The following is a 24,296-nucleotide window of genomic DNA, read 5'->3' on the forward strand; positions in this document are numbered from 1 at the left end:
ATTTAGAATACTTGTCTTATATTGCTGATCGCTAGTATCAAGATAGCTGTTATATCAAGTCTATCCATCCCAAGCTTTCCAAGCAGTAGGCTTTCGATCTGGATATTGTGCTCTTACTCGTGGTCATACTACTATTATTATCTTTTGGAGACTTATTCATCCGGCTCTCCTAGTTGCATATACAATATCCTTCGAATTATCTACAAAACGGCACCATGAGCCATAAATTCAAGGCACAATTACACATTACATACCGGAAGACATCCTTTACCATGTCAACATACCGGAAATCCCAAGTGCAAGTCAATCGGTACACGAACTAAATACCTCCGTATCCACAATTAGATAAGTCCGAAAGAGAATTATTGCGCGAGCGATATCGACATGTTGGATGGTTTTGGTCTGTAAAGCATAGATGTGGATCACGCTAATAAACTAGCTCTACAACATAGAACTTTGTTGGCTATGTACTCCGTACATATCTTCCAGAAACCCTCTAATGTTAAATACTACGGCCCCCGGGGCCAAAATTTGAACCAACACTTGAAGGTGGGGCCACTACCCGATTAACTAAGAGGTGGACAATGTGAAACCTGACAGTGGAGAAAATGCTAAGAGGAGGTCAGTCCGCGGACTTGTAGCGAAGCGAGGGCTTTCAGCTCAATGAAAAACTAGACTCGGATGCACCGGAGCCAATAAGGAGTAGAATGGGCTGGGCAATGGAAAGGCATCGGCCATTCACATCGTTTATATTTTATACAAACAAAATTTCGCATTTCGGACATTGCCGAGCCTCATCCGTGTGCCCACATCTACTAATGTACGCCTCCTTCATTTCCCCTGCAGTAGTGGAATAAATAGGGTTTTTGAAAACCATCTCCATTTCAGATGGAGCCAAGGGAATGAATGGTGGAGGCTACGGGAGAAAACACCTATCGAAGCACCGGATCGGAATGTGAATATTGTCCAGGATGCCGGTGGTAATCGGCTACAAGTGAAGGTGGGCAGACCCATAGATAAGAATAATCTAGTGTGTAATCAGCCATACATAAGTGTGTGCATCAATTTTGAATACTATTACCAAGGGCTCATGTTGTCCTACAAAGAAAATGTATAACCATGAATAGTATTGAGGTGAATCTGATAGCTACATTTACCAGATGGCTATTCGTTCTAACTAGCTACAAGGAGATAGTATCTTCAATGCTCTCCGTTAGTGATAGAGATTCTTAGTATTTATGAATGTTTGAATGGGGCCAAAAGCTAGATTTGCCCAGGTGAACTTTACTGTTTTAAATTTGGATACCTGAGTATTACCCACTATACTATAGCATGACACTAACTAGGTGATCCAAATACTACAAAAGGGTCGTGCCCTTGCCAGCGCTCTCGGGTGTCTCTCATGTACAAATTTCCCTAGGCTCAACATTCAGACTGCCTAGGTTGTGAAAAATACCCAGTCTCTTGTCGCTATGCGTTGGTGGCTTTTGGTTCTGCTGATAGCAGGGGCTATCACGGTACTGGCTCAGGATAGTTCTGTCTGTTCAGCTCTTGTGCCGTGCAAGAATGGCTGCTGCAGCTCCGAAGGCTCCTGTGGATTTACACCAGAGCACTGTGGTGGTATGTCACTTCTTATTATCTTTCTCACTTGCGCAATTGACGTGGTATTGACAATGACAAGAGGGATGTATGAGTAACTGCAACGCCACCGCAGAATGTGGCAAGTACTCAATAGGAAAGGTCGGGTGTCCGCTAGGAGTTTGCTGCAGGTATGCCACTCAGTATCTCAGTAAATTACCAGACAGATTGTTAATCTCATTGCTAGTCCGGCCGGATTCTGTGGTACTACGTCAGAGTTTTGCGGAGAGGGTTGTCAGTCTGGCTGTAAAGAAATAGAGTATGTGCACTGCTATTCATTTCCATTATATAGAGGTGGCTGCTAATTTATTAGGGAACCGAGCTGTGATTCCCACACGGATGTCATGAAGCTTGACCGCCGAGTGGCATATTACGAACTCTTCAACATGGCTAACAGAAAATGTGACAAATACATCCCAGAGCATATCCCTGCTGGAGGATTGACTCACTTGAACTTGGCTTTTGCTGTCATCAGTGGCAAGTTCGAGATCTCGGAGGATGATGGTGATCTTGTGACTCGCGCTGCGCACTTGAAGGATCGATTCGAAGGACTTCGCATCAACATAGCCATTGGTGGCTGGGACTTCAATGACGGTTCTACGGCCACCATTTGGTCTGATCTTGTTGCGGACTATGAAAACACCGAGATTTTCCTAGACTCTTTGGTGGCCTACTTAAAAAAGTATGGCATTGATGGAGTAAGTTATTTCCGACGATTTCTCCTCCTAACACAAGTTAACCCCGTTGATAGGTCGATCTGGATTGGGAATATCCTGTTGCGGATGACCGCGGAGGTGCTGAAGAGGATTACGATCATTATGTGACTTTTGTCGCTAGACTTCGGGAACGCTTTGACCAAGAGAATCCTGGTTGGGAGATATCCCTCACGTTACCGGCCTCTTACTGGTACCTAAGAGGCTTTCAACTCGAGGAGCTTCAAAAACATATTACCTACTTCAACCTTATGTCTTATGACTTCCACGGTCTATGGGACAAACATAATGATTGGACTGGTCCCTACCTGAAAGGCCATACCAACCTGACTGAGGCCAAACAGGGACTCGATCTTCTCTGGCGCAATAATGTGAAGCCCGAGAATGTGGTCATGGGCTTCGGCTTCTACGGTCGTTCTTTTACCATGTCAGATAGTAAATGTCATGACCCAAATAAGGGCTGTCAATTTTCCACGGCTGGTCTGCCTGGAGATTGCTCAGATACAGCAGGTATTCTGACCTACGCTGAGATTCGATCAAGAAACGACTCTCTGAACACAGACATGTACTATGACAAGGAGTCAACGACAAAGTACATGACCTATTCCCATGACCAGTGGATTTCCTACGATGATGAACAGTCGTTCACGGACAAGAAGAGGTTCCTTACTTCTCAATGTCTTTCGGGGCTCATGATTTGGGCTATTGACCAAGACACACAGGACTACGATGCAATAAATGCTCTTTTCGGAGACGCAGCAAGGGATGGTGCTCTGACAAGAGGCGGAGAGCTGAGTGATGATCAGAAAGAGAAACTTTCGAACGAGTTTTCATCCTATAACGGCCAGAACTGCTTTGTCACAGAGCTTTGCACCGACGGTAGCGCCAAGGAGAGCGGCCCGTTGCAAAAATGTCCATCCGGTACATCGTCTGTGTCCACGGCACATGCACCTTTACAGAAGGCTAGTGAACATGGCTTGACTGGTCAATGCTCTGAAGGATGGTACCGACATGTCTGCTGTCCCAATAAGCAAATGCCCAGCAACTGCCAATGGAATGTAAGTTTGCTTCACCCGGTTGTCTGAAATAACACTCCAACCGGTTCAAATCACAATTCTGCGAGACAGTTATTGACAATCTCTAGGGTGAACCGATTCGCAGTGAAATAGGCTGTTCAGGTCAATGCGGCGATACTCAATTTGAGTTGGCGACGGACACCTTCACCGATGCCATGGGAGAAGGCCAGTGTTTCCAAGGCCAGCGATCTTTATGCTGTGACTCGATCGAGCTTCTCGATCAATGTGTCTGGAGTAGTTGTCAAGGCCCCCTAATGCCATATCAAGAAATCGGTGAACTTGAATCTGAGGGTTGTGCTGATGGCTATGAGAGCGTGGCCTCTCGATATGACACGGATAGTGGTGGTTGGTGCTCGCGTGAGTTCAACAGTGACTTACATGACCGATTTAAGCGAGGCCTTTGTTGTCCGAAGTCTAAAAAGTTTGAAAACTGCAAGTGGACGACCCAGGACGCTGTCAGTGAGCTGGATGATAGGGCCTGTCTGCCACGTCAATGTCCGAAGACCAAGACTCAGATTGCTGAGGCATATGAGCCTCAGATTAGCCTTTATGTCAATAAGTATTGTCTGGGTGATTGTACTGTTGGGGACCAATGCACCACGCATCCGATTTTGCCCGAGTTTGATCCTGCCTTCTACCTCTGCTGTGATCCACCCTCTCAGTATAATGAAGATTGGCCCGTCCCACCTTCATGGCTTTGGGAAAGCGCCTACGAGGATGATGGGGATGATGTTGCTTGGGCTTTTGCCGACAACGAGGAAAACAACAATAAGGAAGCGAGCGATGATCCGATCGAAGAGGATCCTGCAGGTAAGATAATTCCCCGTTTGATATCTGCATAGATTGACTAAACGTACGAAACAGATCATGCATATGGCTTCCTAATGTTGGATGGCCCCCCAGAATCCATCGATAGTGCCTTCGGGGATTCATATACTGTCGCCCGTCGCAGCAGTAAAATGCCCAATCGAAGACGCTCCATGATCACTACCAACACCACTATCCTGGACTCAACCTTTGATCACGCGGAGGAGACTGTGTTTGTGTACTGCAACCACCCTAAGGGATCTCCCCAGTGTGAAAAGATTTTCCGCAAAGGTGCTGAAGACACGATCATCAAGCTGCCAGATCATGTCGGAGAAGGTCCATTCGCCCGCGTTGTCTCCATGACACCCGCTTCCCACACCTATGAGCTTCCTCATCACCACATCAGGTCTCGTTCGTTGGAGAACAACGAAAATGACGTTTATGAGCTCAAGATCGACTACAACTTCCATCTCATCAAGCGAGACGATGGACCGATTAACATGCGCATTGATTACACTAATCTTCTTCCATACTGGGATGAAGTAACAGACTCAAAGCCATCGAAGAGATCCCTTCACGAGAAGATTACCAAAGATGATTGGAAGTCCCTCATTCAGGATGTGAAAAAGAGAACTGCCTCTAAGAACCCGTCGGTTAAGCTTGGGTCCGGCAGTACTGACATGACAGAAACATCTGAAAGTGGCCTAGTCAAGCGTTGGTTTGGTAAATTCGGGGACTGGCTGAAGAAGATGAACACAGTTGAAGCTGGAAATGATGGTTTTCTCAACATGGCATTCCAGAAGAGTTTCCTTCTGTATCGAGCTGTTAAAGGGTGAGCTATCCTCAGTGACTAGCCATGGTGCTCGGATTTTCATTACTGACCATAATGTACAGATGCGCTCGTCGAACCTTCTATGCAGAGATGAGAATGTACCTCGATGCCGATGTTCAGATGGATGCGACCTATGCATACTATCTCTCTGGAACCATCGTGCCATTGAAGGTGCATGACACTTACGGGTATCTGGGGGTGGAGCCAAGCGCATACCTTGGACTGCGTCTTGAAGGAAACGCGATCATGACCTATACATCAGAGTGGAAGAAACTCATTGACACTCTTGCTTACCCTGGATTGAGCATCAAGGGTATAGCGACTGTTGGACCTAGCTTGGATATATATGGCCGAGTAAGTGTCCTCAAACATGGCACATTCTGTAAAAGAGCTATACTAACGCATCAAAATTTTCAAGATTCGCGGTAGTGTTACTCTGAGTGGTCAGGCCAAGGCTGGTGCCCGAGTACACTTTGGCCGTGCAGAGCTCTACTTCCCACAGGATGAAGAGGGCACCAAAGGTGATACAGACTACGACAAGATCGACGACATCAAATCTCAGCAAGAGCGACCGAAGACTGGCCTAGAGCCACAATTCTTTGCATCCGCACAAGCATCCGCAAACCTTGCCATTGATGTTTCCCCCAATGCTCGCATTGGTATCGAGGTGGGTCCGTCCGTTCTGGGCAAGGGAAGCCTGGTAAATGCGCAGATCATTGCTTTCATGAACAGCACCCTTGATTTCTCCGCCACTGTGACTGGGTCGGCTGGGACCGACTCTAGCCCCACGTACAGTTACAAATACGGTGCCTATCTCTACTATAATCTAGGCTATGGAGGATTCGCCAACATTCTCGGTGATACTTGGAATTGGCACTATACACCGGTCTACCTCTACAGCCTCCCAGGTCAGAAATACACGATCTACGAGAACAGCAACGTCGAATCGGACGCGACGCTCAATTCAAAGAGAGATATCAAGATACTGCCAGACGGTGATGAGAAGGGATTGTTCCATGATGATGACGATGAGGACGCAATTTGGAATGATGATGGCCTGGAGCCATATGTTCCACCTGCTAGCCATGTTCACCGCCGCAGGACTCATATGCACCTTCATCACAAAGCACATCACTCTTATCATGATAAGTCCAATGCTACATCACCTATTCCCAATGTCGGCTCGGTGATATTCAAAAGAGCGGACGGTGATGACGACGGTGAACAGCCAGACACGGCGGATAGCTCCCAGTTTACCGGCTCCCAGAACTTTGATTGCCCTAAAAATGGGAACAAGCAACCGACCCTCCCAGAATTGCGCTGTATGTACCGATACTCCTATTCCGTGTGAAGGGTTTACTGACTTTCATAGATAACTGCCGAACCTTTTCCACCAATCAGGTTGTTGCTCAAAACGGCCCGTCTAAATCAGTCAGAGGTATATGTGACGGTATCTTCGGATGGTTTGCTTCAGATGGCGCCAGCAGCGACGGCGTCACACTCACTTGGGATCCTAACCGTCGTGACGCAAGAGACGCGTACACATGCAACAGCTGGACAGACTACGATGACGAAAATAAAAGGAACTCATACTGCACCAGTCAGAAGAAGGCTCTCAATGAAGCTGCTGGTCTTCCTGAGAAGAAAATGACGATCAGCTGCGATGAGTTTCCTTTTGGTGGGACTGAAGAGGGCGGAGACTGGGGTGCCAAATATAAGCCACATCGAGTCCCCCCGACTGCTAATTGCGTGCCTCAGTGGCAACAGTCGTTGCAAGGAAACTGCAACAGTAAGTCTTTCTATCTGCATGTGTTCTGACTGAATGAATAGACTGACAACATCAGAACTTCTGAGTTCTTTGTACACTAACGTGGCATACTTCGACCGTGATGCCGATTCGGATAAGGAGGACTGGAAATGGTGGTCCAAGACTAAAAATGACGAGAGATGGACCCCGGGTGGAAGTGAGAGTGATACAAACCCGCCAGTCTTTGGACGTCTGACGCGATATCCCGAGCCCGTCCCTCTCGCCCATGGCATTGATAGAACTGTGAGTTCAATGCATTATTCAATGCCAATGTTTATTATTTTATTTATTGACAACCTTCTAGGAATGGGAGAACTCCGGCCGAACACTCGGGTACAACTTTAAACGCAACTTTACCATGGCCCTTGCGTACGCGACGAGTCTTTCAGATACGCCCGATCAATGGGGCAAGATGGCGTTAAGTAGTTCCCAGATAAAAGGCGCCAGCTCAGATACAGACCCCACCCACGTCTTTTGCGCGGTGAATCTATTCAATCAACCAGATGTCTATCGATATGGAAGTGGCAACGGATTTTGTTTGGATACGCGCAAGGGAACGAACGGAATGAAGAAAGAAGCTGGTAAGGCCACGACTCTGCAGTCTTATCGACACGAAACATGAGGAGAGCTGACTCGTTTTTGTTTGAAGGCTTTGGAGAGGCCCCAGGATACACTATGTGCAAGGTCAACTACATTGGGAGTACCTTTAGTGACCAAACGGCTCCTGCGTCATACAGCAAACGTGACCAAAATGAGTTGACGGGAGAGAATAATGAATGGGACATCGAAAGTAAGTCCCCGAGCCTTCTGATTTTGGATCCGGCTAACCGTATCTTTTTTTTTGTAGGTATTGAGCTGCACCCGGATGAGAATGTCTGGTGGCCTCTGCCGGACGACGTGGATTGGGAGGACACGTTGAACCCCGGAGACACAAAGCTTGGGTATGTAGCGGATTCAAATTAAACGTTTTGTGTCTACAGGCTAGGCATACTGGCTTGAATACAAGTGTACTTTTTCATCTGAGCTTTCTTGCAATTCCGGTTCAATAATTTCAATGTTTCTTCCTATAGCACTGGGAATATTTTGGAGCGATTCTCCTAAACAGATGGGAGTGAACCATGCACAGCGTTCGACAAGGACTACCTAACAGCCCCAGGACTTCAAAGAGTGTAAGGGGGCCCTCGGCTTCCACCCTCATGATATGCAGGGCCAATTTCTCCACAATCATCTCTAATGGCCTCTTTCCAAAGACGCTCATGCCAAGCGCCATCGTAATTATCCTCTGATCCATCATCCTCCACCCGCCACTGCCTCACCACATTCCCACAATCATCTAAAAATACATGTAACAAGCCTCCTCCGTTGACCGCCACCTCATCCTCCACAAAGATATGAGTAACAACACAATCGGCCTGATAGAAAGCATACCTCTCAAGAGGGTTCTCCTCAGAGGGGTAATTTTCAGCACCATCTACAGCCTCCCTGAGGCTCTCCTCTCTAAGACCAAGATTGACACGCTCATCTGTGACACGCTCAGGAAATAGTTCCAGGGCGGCTGCCAGATCCAGGCCACTGAATAAACTTTCATCGTCGAGCACTGCTCCCCCATAAGTCACCCATTCTGCAATTTCATTGGCAGACCATAGAGCCTCATGGCCCTCGTCATTGGTGTAGCAGAGACGAAGCCAGCAGCCAACTTCAGCACCAGTATTATGAGCACAAGTGCGCAGTGCCTCAGGCCGTATGGGCCGAAGAATCTCATCTATTTGGGCTTCAGTAGGAGAGGGTGGTGAATTGCCTGGCTTGTAAGGCTAATAGTCCGATATTTGGTTAGTTCAGGGTTGTGAATTTTTTTAAGGGTTATAGAATATATTCACCAGTCTGCCTTCGTATCCTAACGCGAGAAATTGGCGTAGAAGCCTTTGGCGACGGTCGGCGGGGGACTCGGACTGTGAGGGGTCTGGGTGAGACTTATCCCATTCGGAGAGGAAATAGACTTCCAATGCAATGCTTCCCCAAGCAGGTATTTCGGGATTTTCGTTCTCAATGATATGGACAGGCATTTTGTCTTTCGCGCCGTAATTTGGAAGATGTGGGATGGAGAAGGAGAAACACTTAATATAGTCCAAGACTTGGTCATTCTATACTTGGAAGTGATCGCTGCGCCGACTTCATCGGGTTTAGCGTCAGTTTAGCATCGCCACGCTTAGGTTGGTGGAGCAGACAGACTCGTTTTGCTGCACGTCTCCATATGCATGTGGGCCACGGCGTGAAAGTCTGATACTTTTAGTATTGCCCAGGTGGAGCAGGTACTTCGCGGTAATATATGAAAAATACGTTAGACGAGATACTAGAGCTAATCGATAAATACAGTCAGCAATGCGCAACTTCTTTAACTTACGGATAACCAGCCATTGGCCCGTTTCTGCGACCCCTTTTTGGTACTGCGACACGCTGCGACAGTGTTTTCTACACGCAGGTTACTTCTCGCGCTGACGCAGCAATACCGAAAATCCTGTTGGCCAATGGCGATCCCCTAACGCAATAACCCTCTGTGGAAGAAGGCTGAGAGAGCCGAAGACTCTTTCTGCCTAGCGGGATAAACCTCTTCCAGTGTCAGTGCCCGCTCGTAATTATTTTACCCGTTTCCTCTCGTCTTCGACTTACAATTGATGATGCATTGAAAATATCGTCACTGTTTTTGCGCAGTATCTCCTAGTAGAGAGACAATAATCATCTTCGAAATTTAAAGGACCATCCCCAACTTTGTACATTTAAACGTAAATATTGTCCAATTCACTCACTCATCCACAGTATCCACCAATCAAACTCATTAGGTATCTACGTAGACTACATAGAAATGTCTACATAGTTTACCTTGCTATGTAGCAGTTCTTGCATAGGCTGCCCTCCTTTGTGAAAAATCCTGTATAGTCTATTCTCCTCAGGCTATCTAACTCTGCGGGTTGCCTCAAAGCTCTACCTTCCAACGCGTGGAAGGAACCTCCAGTGTAGTATACCACACCAGTGTTTTCAAAGCGATAGCTAGCCAGTCAAGGCAGCCTCGCTCGGTTTCAACAAATTGTTAATCAGATATCCAGACTCAAAAATCGAGGTACAACTCCATCCCCGGGAAAGGTAGTACGCTCACATTGAAGGCATTCCAGTCATGAACCTCTAACAAGAGTCTTGTAGTCACTATAGTCCGAATTGAAATGATCGCATAAATATAAATAGGGCAAAACAGTCAAATCATTACACGAATAACCATTAACGTCACGCTCTGCTGTTCTGGACAAAGAGACTAGATCCAATTTTTATCAAAGAACTGGCTCGTAACAACAGTAGTTTTTTTAATAATCCAGGAGCTAGGTGCTCTGGAACCCAGCAATTAGTTCAGCATCAAATCATACAACTGCTTTCTCTATTTATTTCCCGAATCCATCTAAGTCCCAAGTCCCTTGTAACAGGGCCTAACAACTATCGACGAACTAAACATCATAGTATAAACAACCCTATAGGGTTATTCTATTCAAGAGATAGTCTACGATAGTCTAAGTGATTAGTGAGCATCCAATAAGTATTATATAGTATCAGTTATCATATACGTAACTGGTCTGAGCTCATCACTAACTCTGAGCTCGTGCTGATATCTACACTAAGAGCCTAAGTCTGAGCGCCCTCACTAAAGCAGCGGCAGCCCGAATAGAAAAACTCCACCCGCTAGGGAAAATCCGGTACATATAGCTGCGAATGACCAAACGGTGATGTTGAAGATCTTTATGGTTGACCAGCTAGGTCATATCCGGTAAACTCGACATTCAACGTTGAATAACGGCATGTGAGCCATGAAGGTCCTCCCTGGCTCCACATTTATATTAGTGAGCCAACGGTTGAAATGAGTTCAGACAGAATTTTGAAGTCAGAATGTCCAGAGATGAGGTATGCAATGCGTTGAACTCAGAAGCCTGCCTGCAATTTTAATCAAGCATTCGTGAACGGTAGTCAACGGTGAATTGAGATCATCAATGAACCGGAAAAATGTTGAACATATGATGAGAAGCTTGTCAGCTCGATTATCTCTGAGGTTGACGGATCGTGAGAAAGCTGAAGAGATGGACATGTCGCAATTATCTTACGAATACTGCATGAAACCGGGTCTATAGATGATCCGTCGGCATAGCTTATGTAACTAGAATGGACCCATAAATGACGAGAAATAGGGGTAATGGAAATACAGAGTCATTTACATCTCCAATTGGCCGGATACAGCACAAATCGTGACATGATCGTACCATCAAGCTCTGGGATGCCAAGACGGCAAAGAGTTACAGAACCTCGAGGGCCATTTTAGTGAGGTCGAGTCTGTTGCCGGTCAAACCCCATATAATCCCAATACTCAAGATAGCTTAGCAGATGGGTGGGTGACTTTTGGGGCCAAAAACCTGATACGGCTCCCTTTTGAGTATCGTCGATTCAGCTGTTTAGCTATTAAAGATGATTCTTGCTCTTGGATATGGTGATGGGAGAGTTTTCGTTGTTGCTTTCCGGACGGATTCACCCTCGTCGTAGTCAGCGTACTCGTGATTTTATGGCCTAAGGCGGAGATGACTAGAAGTTTCATCCTTGTATTGATAACGACTGCGTGGCAATACATTAAAATCGAGCGTAGGCTCCTTCATAGGGCACTGGCTTGTTTTCTGTGCACCACAGCCTTTCCTCCTCACTCTTCCACAGTGGAGGAATCATGCCATTGATCTTCCACAATCTTCTTTCGGTCTCGTCCACATGGTACTCCCAATCGTATCCCTTGTCGGCAATATGAGGCTTTAGGACGTTGTCGATCATAGTGGTATTCTTCTTGTACGCCACATCATCATCGGGCAAGCGCACAGCGATTTGGGTGATGACCACGCGAATGAATGGGTTCGCTATTTTTGGCTGCCCACCGACCCAAACGTCGCTCTCTGACATTTGGATAAATTGAGCCACCACATAAAATGACGGAAGACCAATACCCGTGTACATCTTTGTGATATCCTCAGCTAGGGCTTGTTTGGAGACAGTGTCTTTGAAGGTGCCAGTCGGATGGTAGATTTGCCAGAGGGGCATTGTGATGTGCGGAGCCAAAGAGACTTCTATGGTTCAATAAGAAAAAGTGAGCTTCGACAGCGATGTTGATACTGACAATGCGTCGGCACAGTATTGAACACAAAGTGGCAATGATAATAAAACGACAGATTGAGGGATCCTTTCCTAACAATAACACACCTTAATATAGTAAATACTGATTAGTCAACATTGTCGATGGGCCTAGTATGAGAGTTTGACTATACTATAAGTAGCATGGCGCCCAAAAGATTATTGATCATTGCCAACAAGCGGACCTTGCGGTTATTTACGATTATTCATCTGGAGCTACAACTCGGTACTTTATAAATCGGTGCCAACGTTGCATATTCTATATTTGGCGAAAGCCATATTGATTATTTAATTTAGCGTTCGTTGATTGAAACAACAATGGATGTGTTATCCGACCTAACCGTCCGTTTGTGCGCAAATTTCTCCTCGATTACCTTATATAGCTTATCCCTGAGGACCAAGTGCTAGTTAGCATTTAGGGTCGGCGCTATGTCCTGTTGCGTATTCTGAGGGTAACGTGTGTTCGTAATATCCTAGAGTTGGGGCGTAATACGAATCCTAGTCCGAGCGATCGAGGTCCTAGGCTTGGGATTCATCACCGTTGGGACAGAAGTGGTTAATCAAATCGTACTCAATTTTCTAGTAAACCGAACTTCAGCACATTTTGGTCATCCAGGGTTCAACATAGGACCAAAGTAATCCAGCATTTGTATGGCAGATAAGGCGGTTTGTTAAAAAAATATTTTGTCCCATCAGTATTGTATTTATGTATATCTTGGCTCGTCCACTATATTAGTAGAGTAAAGTGAATGTGGTTGACTGAAGGGAGAGGTGAGAGGTATGCTGTTATCGCGCTCCTTTTAGCACAGCTTCCGAATTTGAGTTGTCTGCACCTAGGCCCTGCTTTCACCCAGCGAAGTGAACTTATCGGTATGGTTCTTCGTTCCGCCATCTTTGAGCCTGTAGATTACGGGCTACCTGACTTTCGCCATCTCCGAGATATGACATACCTCCTTAAAGAAGGTTATGACCGAGCGCGTGATAAAACGGTCAAAAACACCGCCGATGTCTTGCCCTTCTTTTATCTACCAAATGTCCAACGTGTTTTGGTCTCTCTCGAGAGCCCGCTTGCGATAACGTGGCCTGCGCCTCAATTGCCTGTCCCATCAAGCCTGCAATCGCTGGTTTTGCACTCTGTTCGGGAGAATTATCTCGGCGATCTACTCTCAGTTACACCTTATCTAAAATCACTGCGTTGGACATGGTATTACGATTATGGTCTCCGCGATGCAGTCAATTTGCCAATTGTGGATCTTGATCAGATCGGTGATGCGATATCTTGTCTTAGAGGCACTTTAACCGACCTCAAAATCATAGGTGATGTTAAACTGGGAGGCAAGGATATAAATCTCCCTAGGCTCAAAACGGAGGGCTCATTGAGTGCTATGGCCAATATGGAGAATCTGAGGACGCTTCAAGTACCATGGGCATTTCTTGTTGGATTTGCACAAGACACAACGAAACGTTTGCAAAATGTGCTCCTAAGATATCTTGAACATCTCACCATTACCTATGACTTATGTCTACAAAATGATGAGCAGATGGAACTACAATGGCCTGAATTTGAGTGGGAGGATCACGCCATTTTAGACTTGCTGAAATCATGGCTACAGGATCGAGAAGCTTTCACCCCGAATCTTCGTGGTATTTCTCTAGCACTAGCTAGAGACGAAACCGACGATTATGAATGGGACCCTATCATGAGACACCAACTCACAGCGCTGGGTGTCCAAACCGGAGTTCCATTTGAGGTAATCTTCACAGATGAAATATAATTAACATGAATATACAGTCACATGTCTGTCGCTAGCATATAACCAAATACTAGTTCAACAGATCCCACACCACCTAACGGCTGGACGGGGGCTTGTAAGACGAAGCGCATAACGGGATCTGGTCAATGACCGGCTTGCCCAAAATCTCCTCCAAATCATAGGCCTCTAGTTTTGTGTTTATTTCCACCGCTTGCAAACCCAGCTCCTTGACAAACAAGTTGCATCCCCATGTTGTCTTGCGAAGATATTAGTGCTGCCACTAGAATCTCCAAATTCGAGAACATTGACTAGGACTCGCCATGTCTGAACACGGATCGGTGTTTTGAGGGTTATCTTCAGCATCTAAAATGACCGTGCAAACTTTTGCGCTCCGACCCTTCAAGGCAATGTCTTTATTTGCCTCTGTACTGAAGTACAGTTGAGCACTCATCGCCTCGCCACAGTTTGCTTGATTTTTGTGCCATCTTGTAATTTCACCGCTGCTTTTATGGAAAGTACTTTGACATTGTTCAAGAGTCAAGGAAACCTTTGTCTCGGGATACTTAAATGCAAAACTAGCTAAATGCTTCATCATGGCTCTGGGTCGGTCTTTTTTATTGGTGACCTCGTACAGCTTCATATTCCGGAACATCTCCTAGTATGCATCATGTGCCATTTGCCAGAGTTGACCGTCCGTAAGCTTGCTCACATCATTGTCGAATGCGAGATGGCTGCTCCATGCGAAAGTTCGGGGGATTTGCTTGCCCTTCTTTAACAGTGGTATCGGCCAATTTGTCGCTAGGTAGTAATCGAGCTGCACGCCCAGAGAACCCTCGGCGGCTGGATATTCCTTGTTCAGATTCCACGCATTGCTCACGGTGCCCAATGCGCACTAGATCACAAATATGACCCGAGAGAATGCCAGAGCAATCATGGTGTGGAATGTTCTCTCGTGTCACTATGAGAACAATAATTAGGCAACAACCCGCAGTGAATGTTGTACGCCAAGAGGTAGGTTTCGTACCAAGTCAGAGGTAGTTCAGTAGGCTTGCATAGATAGTAACGCTGATACCCAGGTATCTAGCAACGAGCACCGTTTTAAAGCATCGCCGCTATAGGCTCTACCATATTTACTAGTCTCTTACCTCGATGTGGAAAGGTCCATCCCACCATAAAATACAGACACAATGACACTAGGAATACGCCGATATACTAGATGTTAGGGCCAAATGAGGGAATCTCTCAAAGAGTTAAATTTGAATTTTGGACACATAGCATACAAAGTCTTTTCCAACCGAGATTTAGTCCGAATTCAAGCTAACGTACGAAGCTAGTCCTGTAATTAGGCCCAATCTCCCTCTTGATATGGTGGGCGGTTCTTGATATTGCGTGAAAGAAAGGAAAATCACCGCACCATGTCGTGCTACTCTGAGTAGCGCTACGGAGATTTGATTTCTGAGGCGATAGGTACGAGACATGACAGCCTTTGAATTACGCTAAAAGGTACTGATATAATCGGACTTCAAATCATCCATAGACGGAGACAACGGGCTGGAGAGGCGACAGGGTCTATCACTCGTGATACTTTTACTAGTGTTTGTTCGGAGATTTGCGATCTCCACTAATGCCTCCGCCGCATGCCAAGAAAGTGCCAAGAAAGATTGTATTAGTATACTAGGAGCCTACCACGGAGTTTTAACTCTTTGTAGCGTAGAATCATTGAAAGGCTCTTCCAGAAGGGAGCTAAAGGATCAGTTGGAAAATTCTGCGCACTAATTTGTTGGATTCGCCGCTAGTAATAGTTTTTTACGCTGTATGAAACATTGCTAATCTAGCCCCCGGTTCGCATATGTTGCCCCCGGTGCCCCACTAAAAAAGGGTCCACATGCTTCCTACACATTACCACTACCACGTGGATATACCACTTCCTACGCGGAAGTATCCATGCTAGAATGACCTAGTCGACGTTAGATACCTTTTCCTATATAGGGATTTCCCTTCTAAAGACGGAGGTTTTTGCCCTACATGGTTTTAATAAACCAACACGACCGATAGGAATGACCCATTCCACTACAAGACCCTAGGGACATGGTCTCTAAGGAGGGGGATAATGCCAGGACCACTACCTAACCGAGGATGTTGACGACGCCTAAGGCATAGCTAGATGCCTTAGGACGTTCCGGTGAAAGGATGATTCAGGTCCTCACCACCCACGAATAGGCCAGTCTGTATATAAGCTATTCTCGCTGGTTCTAGGAAGGACCAGCATTCAGTCTCTTCATACAATCCACCTTATTGTATTGCACGCATAACTGGGCCATACTGCGTGGTCTCACAGTTATAGAAGTCGGACCCAAAACCCGCATGGGTTGGGTTTTAGGTCCAGACTTAGGACCCAAGTTGTACTCCCGGGGCTAAGACTTACTTATCGAAAATAAGTAAGTAACTCTTAACGGTAACTATATTCTGTTCGTGCCAGTACTACCCGCTAGATTTCATTGTTACTAGGCTCCCCGAAATCCACAACATTGGCCATATATTTTAACGTTGGGTTATGCTTGGTACGCATCTAGTTCGTGACAAAGCGAGGCTAGAGAGACGACAACGGAGGGGAAAAGAAGGATACTTGTAGCTTTTTAGTCATGATGGGAAATGTACCTTTTGCTGCACGGGCTGAATATTCGAGTGAGGAACATTCAGGTGCGTGAATATCTGCCCTAAGTGCCCTAAATAGAGCGGCGAGCCGCCCATGCCCAAACCGTAGGCGCTAGGTGACCACCACCTTAGACTTACTGTTGCATTTTTTTTTTTTTTTTTCCCCTAGCAAGTTAGAAAATTCGATTATTTTTCACATAGCTTGAAACTTGGGCATTTAAGGAAACTCGATTCATTCAGCTTCGAACCATAACTAGAATAATCTCAGACCATACGCCGATAATATCCTAGTATTTCCCAGCTCGGGGTGTCGCCCTGGTTTAGGGTAAGAGCCGCTTTAGCGCGCGATCGGAACATCACAATCTGAGTCAACTTTTCATCGCCTTGGGGCTAAAAAAGAAAATTTGCCAATCTGTTAACTTCTCCAGGATTCTCTGTATCTTTCCCTTAAAAAGAGTTATAATCACTTGTCTACCCTGTTTCAATTAACCGACTTCAACTTCCAAGCATGGCTGAAATAATGCGCCTCAGCATGCATGAAATGATCTACCTCGGCCCCGGCGGAGCGCATATTTTCACTCACTTACCATACCCAGGAGTTAGCAAAATCGGGTTCTCCCCACACCGATCCCAAGATACCATCGCAAAACTTCTCGTTCTCGGATGGGTCGTCCAGAGATCAACCTCAGAATGCAACAACCCACCCGACGGCCCCTTCAAGGTCTGGAAGGAAGAAGTCGATCCACTTACCCCAGAGGAGTGTGAACAGCTTCCACGGAACCCGGACACAAAGACTTTGCATACTCCATGGCGCGACCAAATCTATTATATGTGGAACCATGTCTTTTATGATGTTGGCAATTGGCTGTCAGCGATGTACCGCGCTAGAAGCTTCGAGCCACCCAACATAGAGCTCTTCGCCATTGATTTTCCGACGTCCCATGAGAATGGCAATAGTGGGAAGGTTCCCGCCGCGACGAAAGTCTGGGACTCAAATACTCTGCTTGCTCCGGCTTACTTGGCCCCGGGGGTTTCTTTGCGTGTGGAGACGCTTCAGCCTGGCGAAGAGGATAAGGAACCTTCTCATCCCGCCGACTTTGATCATAAGGACCGTTATTGTGTTTGGTTTGTGAGGGAGGGGCTACAAATGCGATTCTATGTCGAAGGAGACTGGGATCAACGCACGGACGGAGTGGCTGCAGTGATGGTTTACGGGAAAATGTTAGGCGAGCCGGTCAAGGTTTTGGACCAAGAGAGCGAAGAGAGCGAGGAGAGCGAAGGAGATGAAAATGATGGAGATGGTGAAGATGGTGAACAGAAAGAGTAGACAGATGTGCAGCCTAAATCCGTCAACGGCACTATGCTACAGTATCAACTATGTCCCGCAGTTTCCAGCTCTATCTCTTCAAAACTCGTTATTCAACACACTTTTACCGTAAGCATACCGAGCCTCAAGCTTAGTGAATCAGTGAAGTACGGAATTTCCATTATGACATCGAATCGGCCTTCCCCAACAAATCTTCAAATTCGAGATTTCATCAAGCATGTTGGACCGGATCCAACGGACCCCGGTAAGGGCCTCGTTATGCAGCTGCGTATTCACTCAATATACCGGACAAAGCCGTTCATTCGGACGATGTTAAACTCCCATATGGTCAGCTTCTTTGACGAGGGGGACCGATCTGGCGTATACTCACCAGACGCCTTTGCATATGCATGGTGTTCTTTCGTCAATAACTATTCCGATGATAAGGGCTTCTATATTCTTCTTCACCAATAGCGTTGATAAGAGCTAGCTATAGTTCAATTATATAGCTCTGGAATAAAAGCGTATATCATAACTTCTTATTAATGTATCCTCACGCTAATTACCAATTACACTATCTATAATTCTAATGCTATAAAATAAAATACTCAAAAATATAGAGCAAATCTGTTTAAAGGTCACAGTGTTAGATCCGGACCCGCCTAAAGTGAGGGTCGGTCCGAGGGTCGTGAGGGTGACCCACGGGCCACAGCCAGGTCTAGTCCAGACTTTAGACCCAAACTGGGTTTTGGAGAGTGTCTATATGCATTATCGAGCTTAGTGATCCAGCTAACTAATACTTTCTCCTGAATTAAATCTAGGGTTCTCTTGTTAGCAGGCCTGGCTGATAGGTGGTACGGCCATAAATACGACCGTACAAGGTTTTGTAATTCCCTGCTTAAATCAGCGATATTTGGCTTTTCGCTTTGGTGATAGGCTTCAAGGGCCTTTTGCATAGCATCCTCGGGAATTTTAGAAGCTGGCGGCATGATATAAGCTGTATACGAAGGTATGAAGAAGAAGAGAAATGTAGAAATCTTCAGTGAGTGAAAAATTCTGCTGACTGCAGCCAACTTGGCACGACTACGCGAAATAAATCGCCGAGCTAAGTTCCAATATTTCACTTTTTTAGCCAGTGCACCATTTTCACTCATCCATCGCTTAGCTTATCGGAGACGTGATCGATCCGCGTCCTCGCAAGCTTGCATCCTGCTCGTACCCGATCTTTAGCACGCATCCCCGTGTCGGTACGTCTCATTGAGTCCTCCTTGAGACAGCAGGGGAAGAAAGGTCCAAATGGCGTCCCCTACTCTCACCACCCCGGCAGAGATTTGGCGTATGGTGTTTGCATTCCTATCGTCCAGCGACCTCTGGGCGGTGAGTCTTACGAACAGGGACTTGCACGCTCTTGCGGAACCATTTCTCTACTCCCATATTGAATGGACATGGACGGTCTCTCAGACCCCCCCGATTGCCCAGTTTCTGCAACGGATTATGCAGAAGCCCGAGGTCACCAATTTCGTTCACCAGCTGATCCTCGGTGGAGACACTTTCGACGATTACGAATGGCATAACTCTAAATATCAGAGTCCAAAACTCCAAATCTGCGAAGATGTCACGAATCAGCTAGTGGAATACATCGAAAGCATCCATGTTCCCTATACCGAAGAATGGATCCAAGAGCTGCGTGCCGGGTCAATGGACGCATTTGCAACGCTTTTAATATCACAACTTCCCAACCTGAAATGTCTCCACCTAGGCAACAATTTCACCCGAGAGAGTTGCTTGATGAGCATGATGTTCCGCTCGGCTCTCTGCAAGGAGTCCGAGTCCCGGGATAGCCATATTTCATCGTTTGCACATCTTCAAGAGGTATCAGCTCAATGTCCCGATCTTGATTTCAATATCCGTAGGTACACGGAGTTTAGGAACACGGCAGACGTCCTTTCCTTCTTTTACTTGCCATCAATTGAGCGGCTAAGCCTCTCAATCGACAATCCCACTTCCTTCACGTGGACAGGGAAGGCTTTACCAAATCCATCAAAACTTACATCGCTCGACTTGACCATGGTGCGCGAAGGACATCTCGGTCAACTGTTGTCAGTTACCCGAGGCCTCAGAAGCTCAAATGGTATTGGCTTTACCGCCCTGATATTGCAGATAACTTCGTCACTGATACTATCGATTTGGACCAAATCGCTATGGACCTATCTCACATTCAAGGGACTTTGACAGACTTGACTATTGAGGCAGGATCATGTGGGCGGCCGGGTGATCTCTACAGGCCACCGCTCCATTTCAATGGTTTGTTCAATTTAAGCGCACTTCATATGCTAGAGAGAATCAAAATTCCGCTACCATTTGTGCTTGGATTTTATCCATCGACTTCAAACGTGGCGCACCTTGGGGAAGCACTCCCAAAAAGCCTTGAATGGCTGACTATCACCGACGACCTACGTTTTCAGGAGGAATGGGAATGGGACCTCGATACTTCTCACTTAGTGGGGGTTGTTCGATCATGGCTACAAGACTGGAGGAGATTCACACCTCGCCTCCGCGGGTTTTGTCTATCGGGGGAGGACAAGAGACAGGATTGGCAAAATGAGATGTTAGACGGACTGGAAGACTTAGCTTTGGAGTTCGGGGTTCGGATTCAAATAACCGGGAAAGGATATATCGAGGTGTTCGGTTGAATGTCAATATACTAGCTCAAATTATGATCATAGTATTTCTGCCACAGGTATGTTGACGGGCCACATTAAACATCAAACTACGTCTGAGACAGTAGTTCCTGGCCGCCGCCAAAACACTATGGGATCCCCACCGCATGTTTGAGTCTGATCTTGCCGGATCGGGCCTCCTGCGAGGTTTTCCCGCGTGTAGGGCGCTGACGGCGTGGTATTATCCATGACTCTGAAGCCCTCATTAGCAGTGTAAACATCGCACCCGAACATATTCTGCAACTTTGTTAGTCCTTGAAAAGACACACGAGGACATCTGATTCCTTACCTTGGCTTGGGTGCGTTCGGGTCCTTGTCAGGCCCACATGGTTCCGTTTTCGCCCATCCGTTCTTGGCTCCCTGGTACACAAATGTACCAATCCTCGCTTTTTGCTTTGCCAACTTCACTGTGTTTTCCTTATAGTATAGATAGGACCCCATCAGCTCTGCGCAATTGTCATTAGTTTTGTGGTACATGCGTTCTGGGTCCCAATCTCCAAAGAGGATTTGGCACATCTCTAGACTTCTGCCAACATGGGTGTCGCCATTATCAAAGTCATAAGAGAAAGAGCTCTTGCGCCATTGGCATGCAAAGATGGGGCCCAGCTTCCTTACGCGCGATGGATTACTAACATCCTCTCTTTAGTGGCACCGGCCTCAATGGAAATTGTTGGGGTGATCAGACTCGTGGCTGCCAGGTCTTTATTCAGGGTGAGGGTGAGTATCAGTATCAGTGGCAACGACATGTCGAATGCCTACCAGAATATTCGCAAACATTGGTGGTTGTGGCAAGTGTGGAACATACCACAGGGGTAACGGCTGTCTAGTGGCCATTGACTATAAATATCAATGCAACAACCACGGATAGACTGAGGTGGTCGGCGTCTGGAGTTAAAATATGTGGATTGGGTGAAGAAGGGTGCCCCTGAGGGCAAGAAAAAGGACATGAATAGACTTTTTATTTCAGCGAGCCAGTTGTATTTCAACAATTGAACATTTATGGAACGATGGATATTGCATTCAAATGAAGCCCTTTTCTCAATTTAAGAAAGATATTGTTCAATCAAATAAACAGTTGTCAACGTTCCCTCGGATAGAAGACGCTGTATTTGGGATGTTAAGGCAGCCCCCAGGTCGAGATGCATTTGAAGCAGTAAATATTCTGTGAGTCACAGTGGTGAACCACGATGATGTGTGAGAAGGGAGATAATGGAGATATTGGAGGTTGAACGAAGTGGGTAGAGCTAGACATGGCATCTCCAGCTTACTGCATGATTCCTGCATCACGTATCACCAACTGAAAGAGTCGCGTCGCGAGATTGTCACAAATTCTCACCAGCCCATGTCATTTTAGGCGCCCATTTCTCCATTCAAATTTGTTGGAGGATTAGGTGACCTCCTTGTTTGTCCAGGACTTAGCTAGCTTCTTTTCTCTCTTTCTCCATTTCTTTTCCTCGGTTTCTAGTCTAGTCAATGCAGACATATGTCATTTTTACGTGACAGAAACCTCTGCAGGACAGTAGCCGCTTTCGGGCTGCGACTTGCCGTCTCAGCGTATAAGTTACCGCAAATAACCACGAGATAGCAATCACGTGATCGTGCAAGCGGTAGAAATGTTGACTTTCAACCAGTAGATCTTGCCAAGACAAATCTACTGTTCTACTTTCAACCCGGCTACCATGGAAGGACTCAGGATATATAAGGACGACCCTGTTGGAACATAACGGAGAAGAACGGGGCTTAAGTTGTTTCTTTGACAGATTCATGACATAGCAGAGTTGACCAAGTATAGATGCTTGGCACAGTGGCCTGGGATGTGCATAGTAGACAAATTTACGGAGTATATGTACAGTATGATAATTGTCAATGGGTATGAGGGATTCTTTGTAAGAATCAATTCTCGGATTGCTATCTAGTTTGGGTAGGTCTAGTGCAGATACGAGGGAGTGGTCCTGTGCACTTTAATCATGTTAGCAATGATCGCATAGACTTGGTAAGAGAAACAAAGTCAAGAAGCTTCATCAGATAGCAGTTGGTACAATTTTTAGTCCACATTATAATTCAGAACAGGTCTGTGTGAAAAGGTTGCTTCATCATAGAGGGGAGGGAGGAAACAGTGCAAACTCACATTGTTAGTAGTCGTCCCTCAACCGCCAAAACAACGTTTAGTATTGCGATAATCGTATCGGGACAGCTGGTCGAGCTAGGCTCAGTGGTATTCGAATCGCCGCTTATATGGCGAGCTAGACGTAGCTTCATCATGCTTTGTCTGTTTGCCCTGGGCAAGAATTGGCGACAGTCCACAGCCAATGCTCAGGCTATGAAACCATTGAGCATTGATCAAATGCTAAAGGCACAGCCAGGCGAAAATCAAATCGAAGTGAATGAAGAAGATGAAGAAAAAAGAAAAAAAGCGGGAGCTCGCGAACTAAATACTGCCGAGTGGGAATTTGCATTGTTTGCACTGGCAATCAAAAAAAAAGTGACGGACGCGAGGTGCAATTTCGGTCTCGCAGTTTTGCAGTTTTGTGTTTGTGAAGTATTATTCTACAGATATCAACATCGTCATGGATGTGGAAAGCCCCAGACCCCAGGAGCAGAGTGCGTCATCTATACTTGACCACCCAAAAAGTCACTAATCAAGATCTACAGCTCCTACCAAGTCGCCCTATGAGAATGTCCGCACGAACGGTCGAGCCTTCAACTCTGTCAACTGGCGCACAAAGGTCGAAAGCCCATCAGCGTCACCCTCGCGTCCCAGCAATGCCAGCCCCAGCACCACCAACACCTCTCGCGCAGCATTCAGCCGGCCCGGATCCCATGTCCCGCAAGCGATCTCAGATGGCCGACGCCTATATGTAGGCAACATGCCTTACACGGCCAAGACGGAGGATGTGGAGGCGCTGTTCATTGCGGCCGAGTTCCCTATGTATGCGTGCACTTGAACCATGGCCAAGGACCCGACTTAATCCCCTTCCCATAGCGAGCGCATCGATATTGCCATTGACCCTTTCACCGGCCGAAACCCCTCCTACTGCTTCGTCGATTTGCAAAACAAGGAACATGCCGAGCGCGCCATGACCGAGTTGGATGGCCGGGATATGTTGGGCCGTCCTGTCAAGATCAAGCCTGGTGTTGCCAAGTCGGCAGAGCGGATCGCCAATCCTCCTTCGCCCTTTAGAACTGATCGCTGGCGCCAGCAGGATAACCCCAGTTTTGCCAAGGTTAACAGTGACTCTAGCCGTCGAGTCTATGTTGGTGGCCTGCCTCGGTTGACCGACCATGAGACTGTGCAGAGCAACGTTAAGGCGTTTTTCAACGGGTTCTCTGTGTAAGTTTGGTGGCTTCAGTCGTGTGATCTATACTGATCCTGTGCAGTGAGAATGTCAGCAAGGTCTTCACCCCTCACCCCGCAAAGCGATTCGAGCCCGGCGAGCACTACTATCTGTTTGTCGACGTGGGCAGCTCCGAGGAAGCTCAGAGGGCTATGGACGAACTGAATGGCCGACCAGGACCGTGGGGCGGTCCTCTGCGAGTGCAATTTGCCCGCGGACCTAAAACAACTGAATAAAAGGTCACAAATAATGATGGAATGTGTCGCATTGAGCTATGAAAGCATAGAACAGCATACAAAAGAGCATAGATATAAATAGAGACCAAATACAAGAGACAAGAAACAATGAACAAGAACAAGATTCGCATAGATGGAAAAAGTGGATTGTTCACGGGATGACGTTAGTGGGGAAAAGACTCACCGCATCACCTCCGACTTCTCTCCTTTCCTCT

At 46.6% G+C, this 24,296-nt stretch overlaps 6 protein-coding genes across 6 annotated transcripts; 4 read left to right on the forward strand and 2 right to left on the reverse strand.

Annotated features, from left to right (window-relative positions):
* Window positions 1–1,566: 1,566 nt before the first annotated feature.
* Window positions 1,567–7,836, forward strand: PENARI_c023G01427 (uncharacterized protein; the record flags this gene model as incomplete). Its single annotated transcript, XM_022635491.1, has 13 exons — window positions 1,567–1,620; window positions 1,806–1,897; window positions 1,952–2,336; window positions 2,390–3,409; window positions 3,496–4,237; window positions 4,292–5,066; window positions 5,129–5,420; window positions 5,485–6,388; window positions 6,439–6,855; window positions 6,911–7,116; window positions 7,178–7,454; window positions 7,523–7,663; window positions 7,721–7,836. 13 exons carry the CDS (start codon window positions 1,567–1,569, stop codon window positions 7,834–7,836), a joined length of 5,421 nt encoding a protein of 1,806 aa, XP_022484515.1.
* A 197-nt stretch (window positions 7,837–8,033) lies between these two features.
* On the reverse strand, window positions 8,034–8,936 carry PENARI_c023G09716 (uncharacterized protein; the record flags this gene model as incomplete). Its single annotated transcript, XM_022635599.1, has 2 exons — window positions 8,034–8,684; window positions 8,751–8,936. 2 exons carry the CDS (start codon window positions 8,934–8,936, stop codon window positions 8,034–8,036), a joined length of 837 nt encoding a protein of 278 aa, XP_022484595.1.
* A 2,593-nt stretch (window positions 8,937–11,529) lies between these two features.
* PENARI_c023G04403 (tautomerase family protein) lies at window positions 11,530–11,985 on the reverse strand (the record flags this gene model as incomplete). Its single annotated transcript, XM_022635531.1, has 1 exon — window positions 11,530–11,985. One exon carries the CDS (start codon window positions 11,983–11,985, stop codon window positions 11,530–11,532), a length of 456 nt encoding a protein of 151 aa, XP_022484533.1.
* A 962-nt stretch (window positions 11,986–12,947) lies between these two features.
* On the forward strand, window positions 12,948–13,850 carry PENARI_c023G06850 (uncharacterized protein; the record flags this gene model as incomplete). Its single annotated transcript, XM_022635558.1, has 1 exon — window positions 12,948–13,850. One exon carries the CDS (start codon window positions 12,948–12,950, stop codon window positions 13,848–13,850), a length of 903 nt encoding a protein of 300 aa, XP_022484584.1.
* Window positions 13,851–16,992: 3,142 nt separating this feature from the next.
* On the forward strand, window positions 16,993–17,811 carry PENARI_c023G02705 (uncharacterized protein; the record flags this gene model as incomplete). The annotated part of the gene is made up of 1 exon (XM_022635506.1): window positions 16,993–17,811. The coding sequence occupies one exon, from the start codon at window positions 16,993–16,995 to the stop codon at window positions 17,809–17,811; it is 819 nt and encodes a 272-aa protein (XP_022484525.1).
* A 1,275-nt stretch (window positions 17,812–19,086) lies between these two features.
* On the forward strand, window positions 19,087–24,081 carry PENARI_c023G08644 (RNA recognition motif domain-containing protein; the record flags this gene model as incomplete). The annotated part of the gene is made up of 7 exons (XM_022635585.1): window positions 19,087–19,167; window positions 19,252–19,643; window positions 21,157–21,227; window positions 23,064–23,111; window positions 23,163–23,439; window positions 23,494–23,841; window positions 23,889–24,081. 7 exons carry the CDS (start codon window positions 19,087–19,089, stop codon window positions 24,079–24,081), a joined length of 1,410 nt encoding a protein of 469 aa, XP_022484621.1.
* Window positions 24,082–24,296: the final 215 nt, after the last annotated feature.

The sequence above is a fragment of the Penicillium arizonense genome (genome assembly GCF_001773325.1).
Source record: "Penicillium arizonense strain CBS 141311 chromosome Unknown PENARI_contig023, whole genome shotgun sequence".
NCBI lineage: Eukaryota > Fungi > Ascomycota > Eurotiomycetes > Eurotiales > Aspergillaceae > Penicillium > Penicillium arizonense.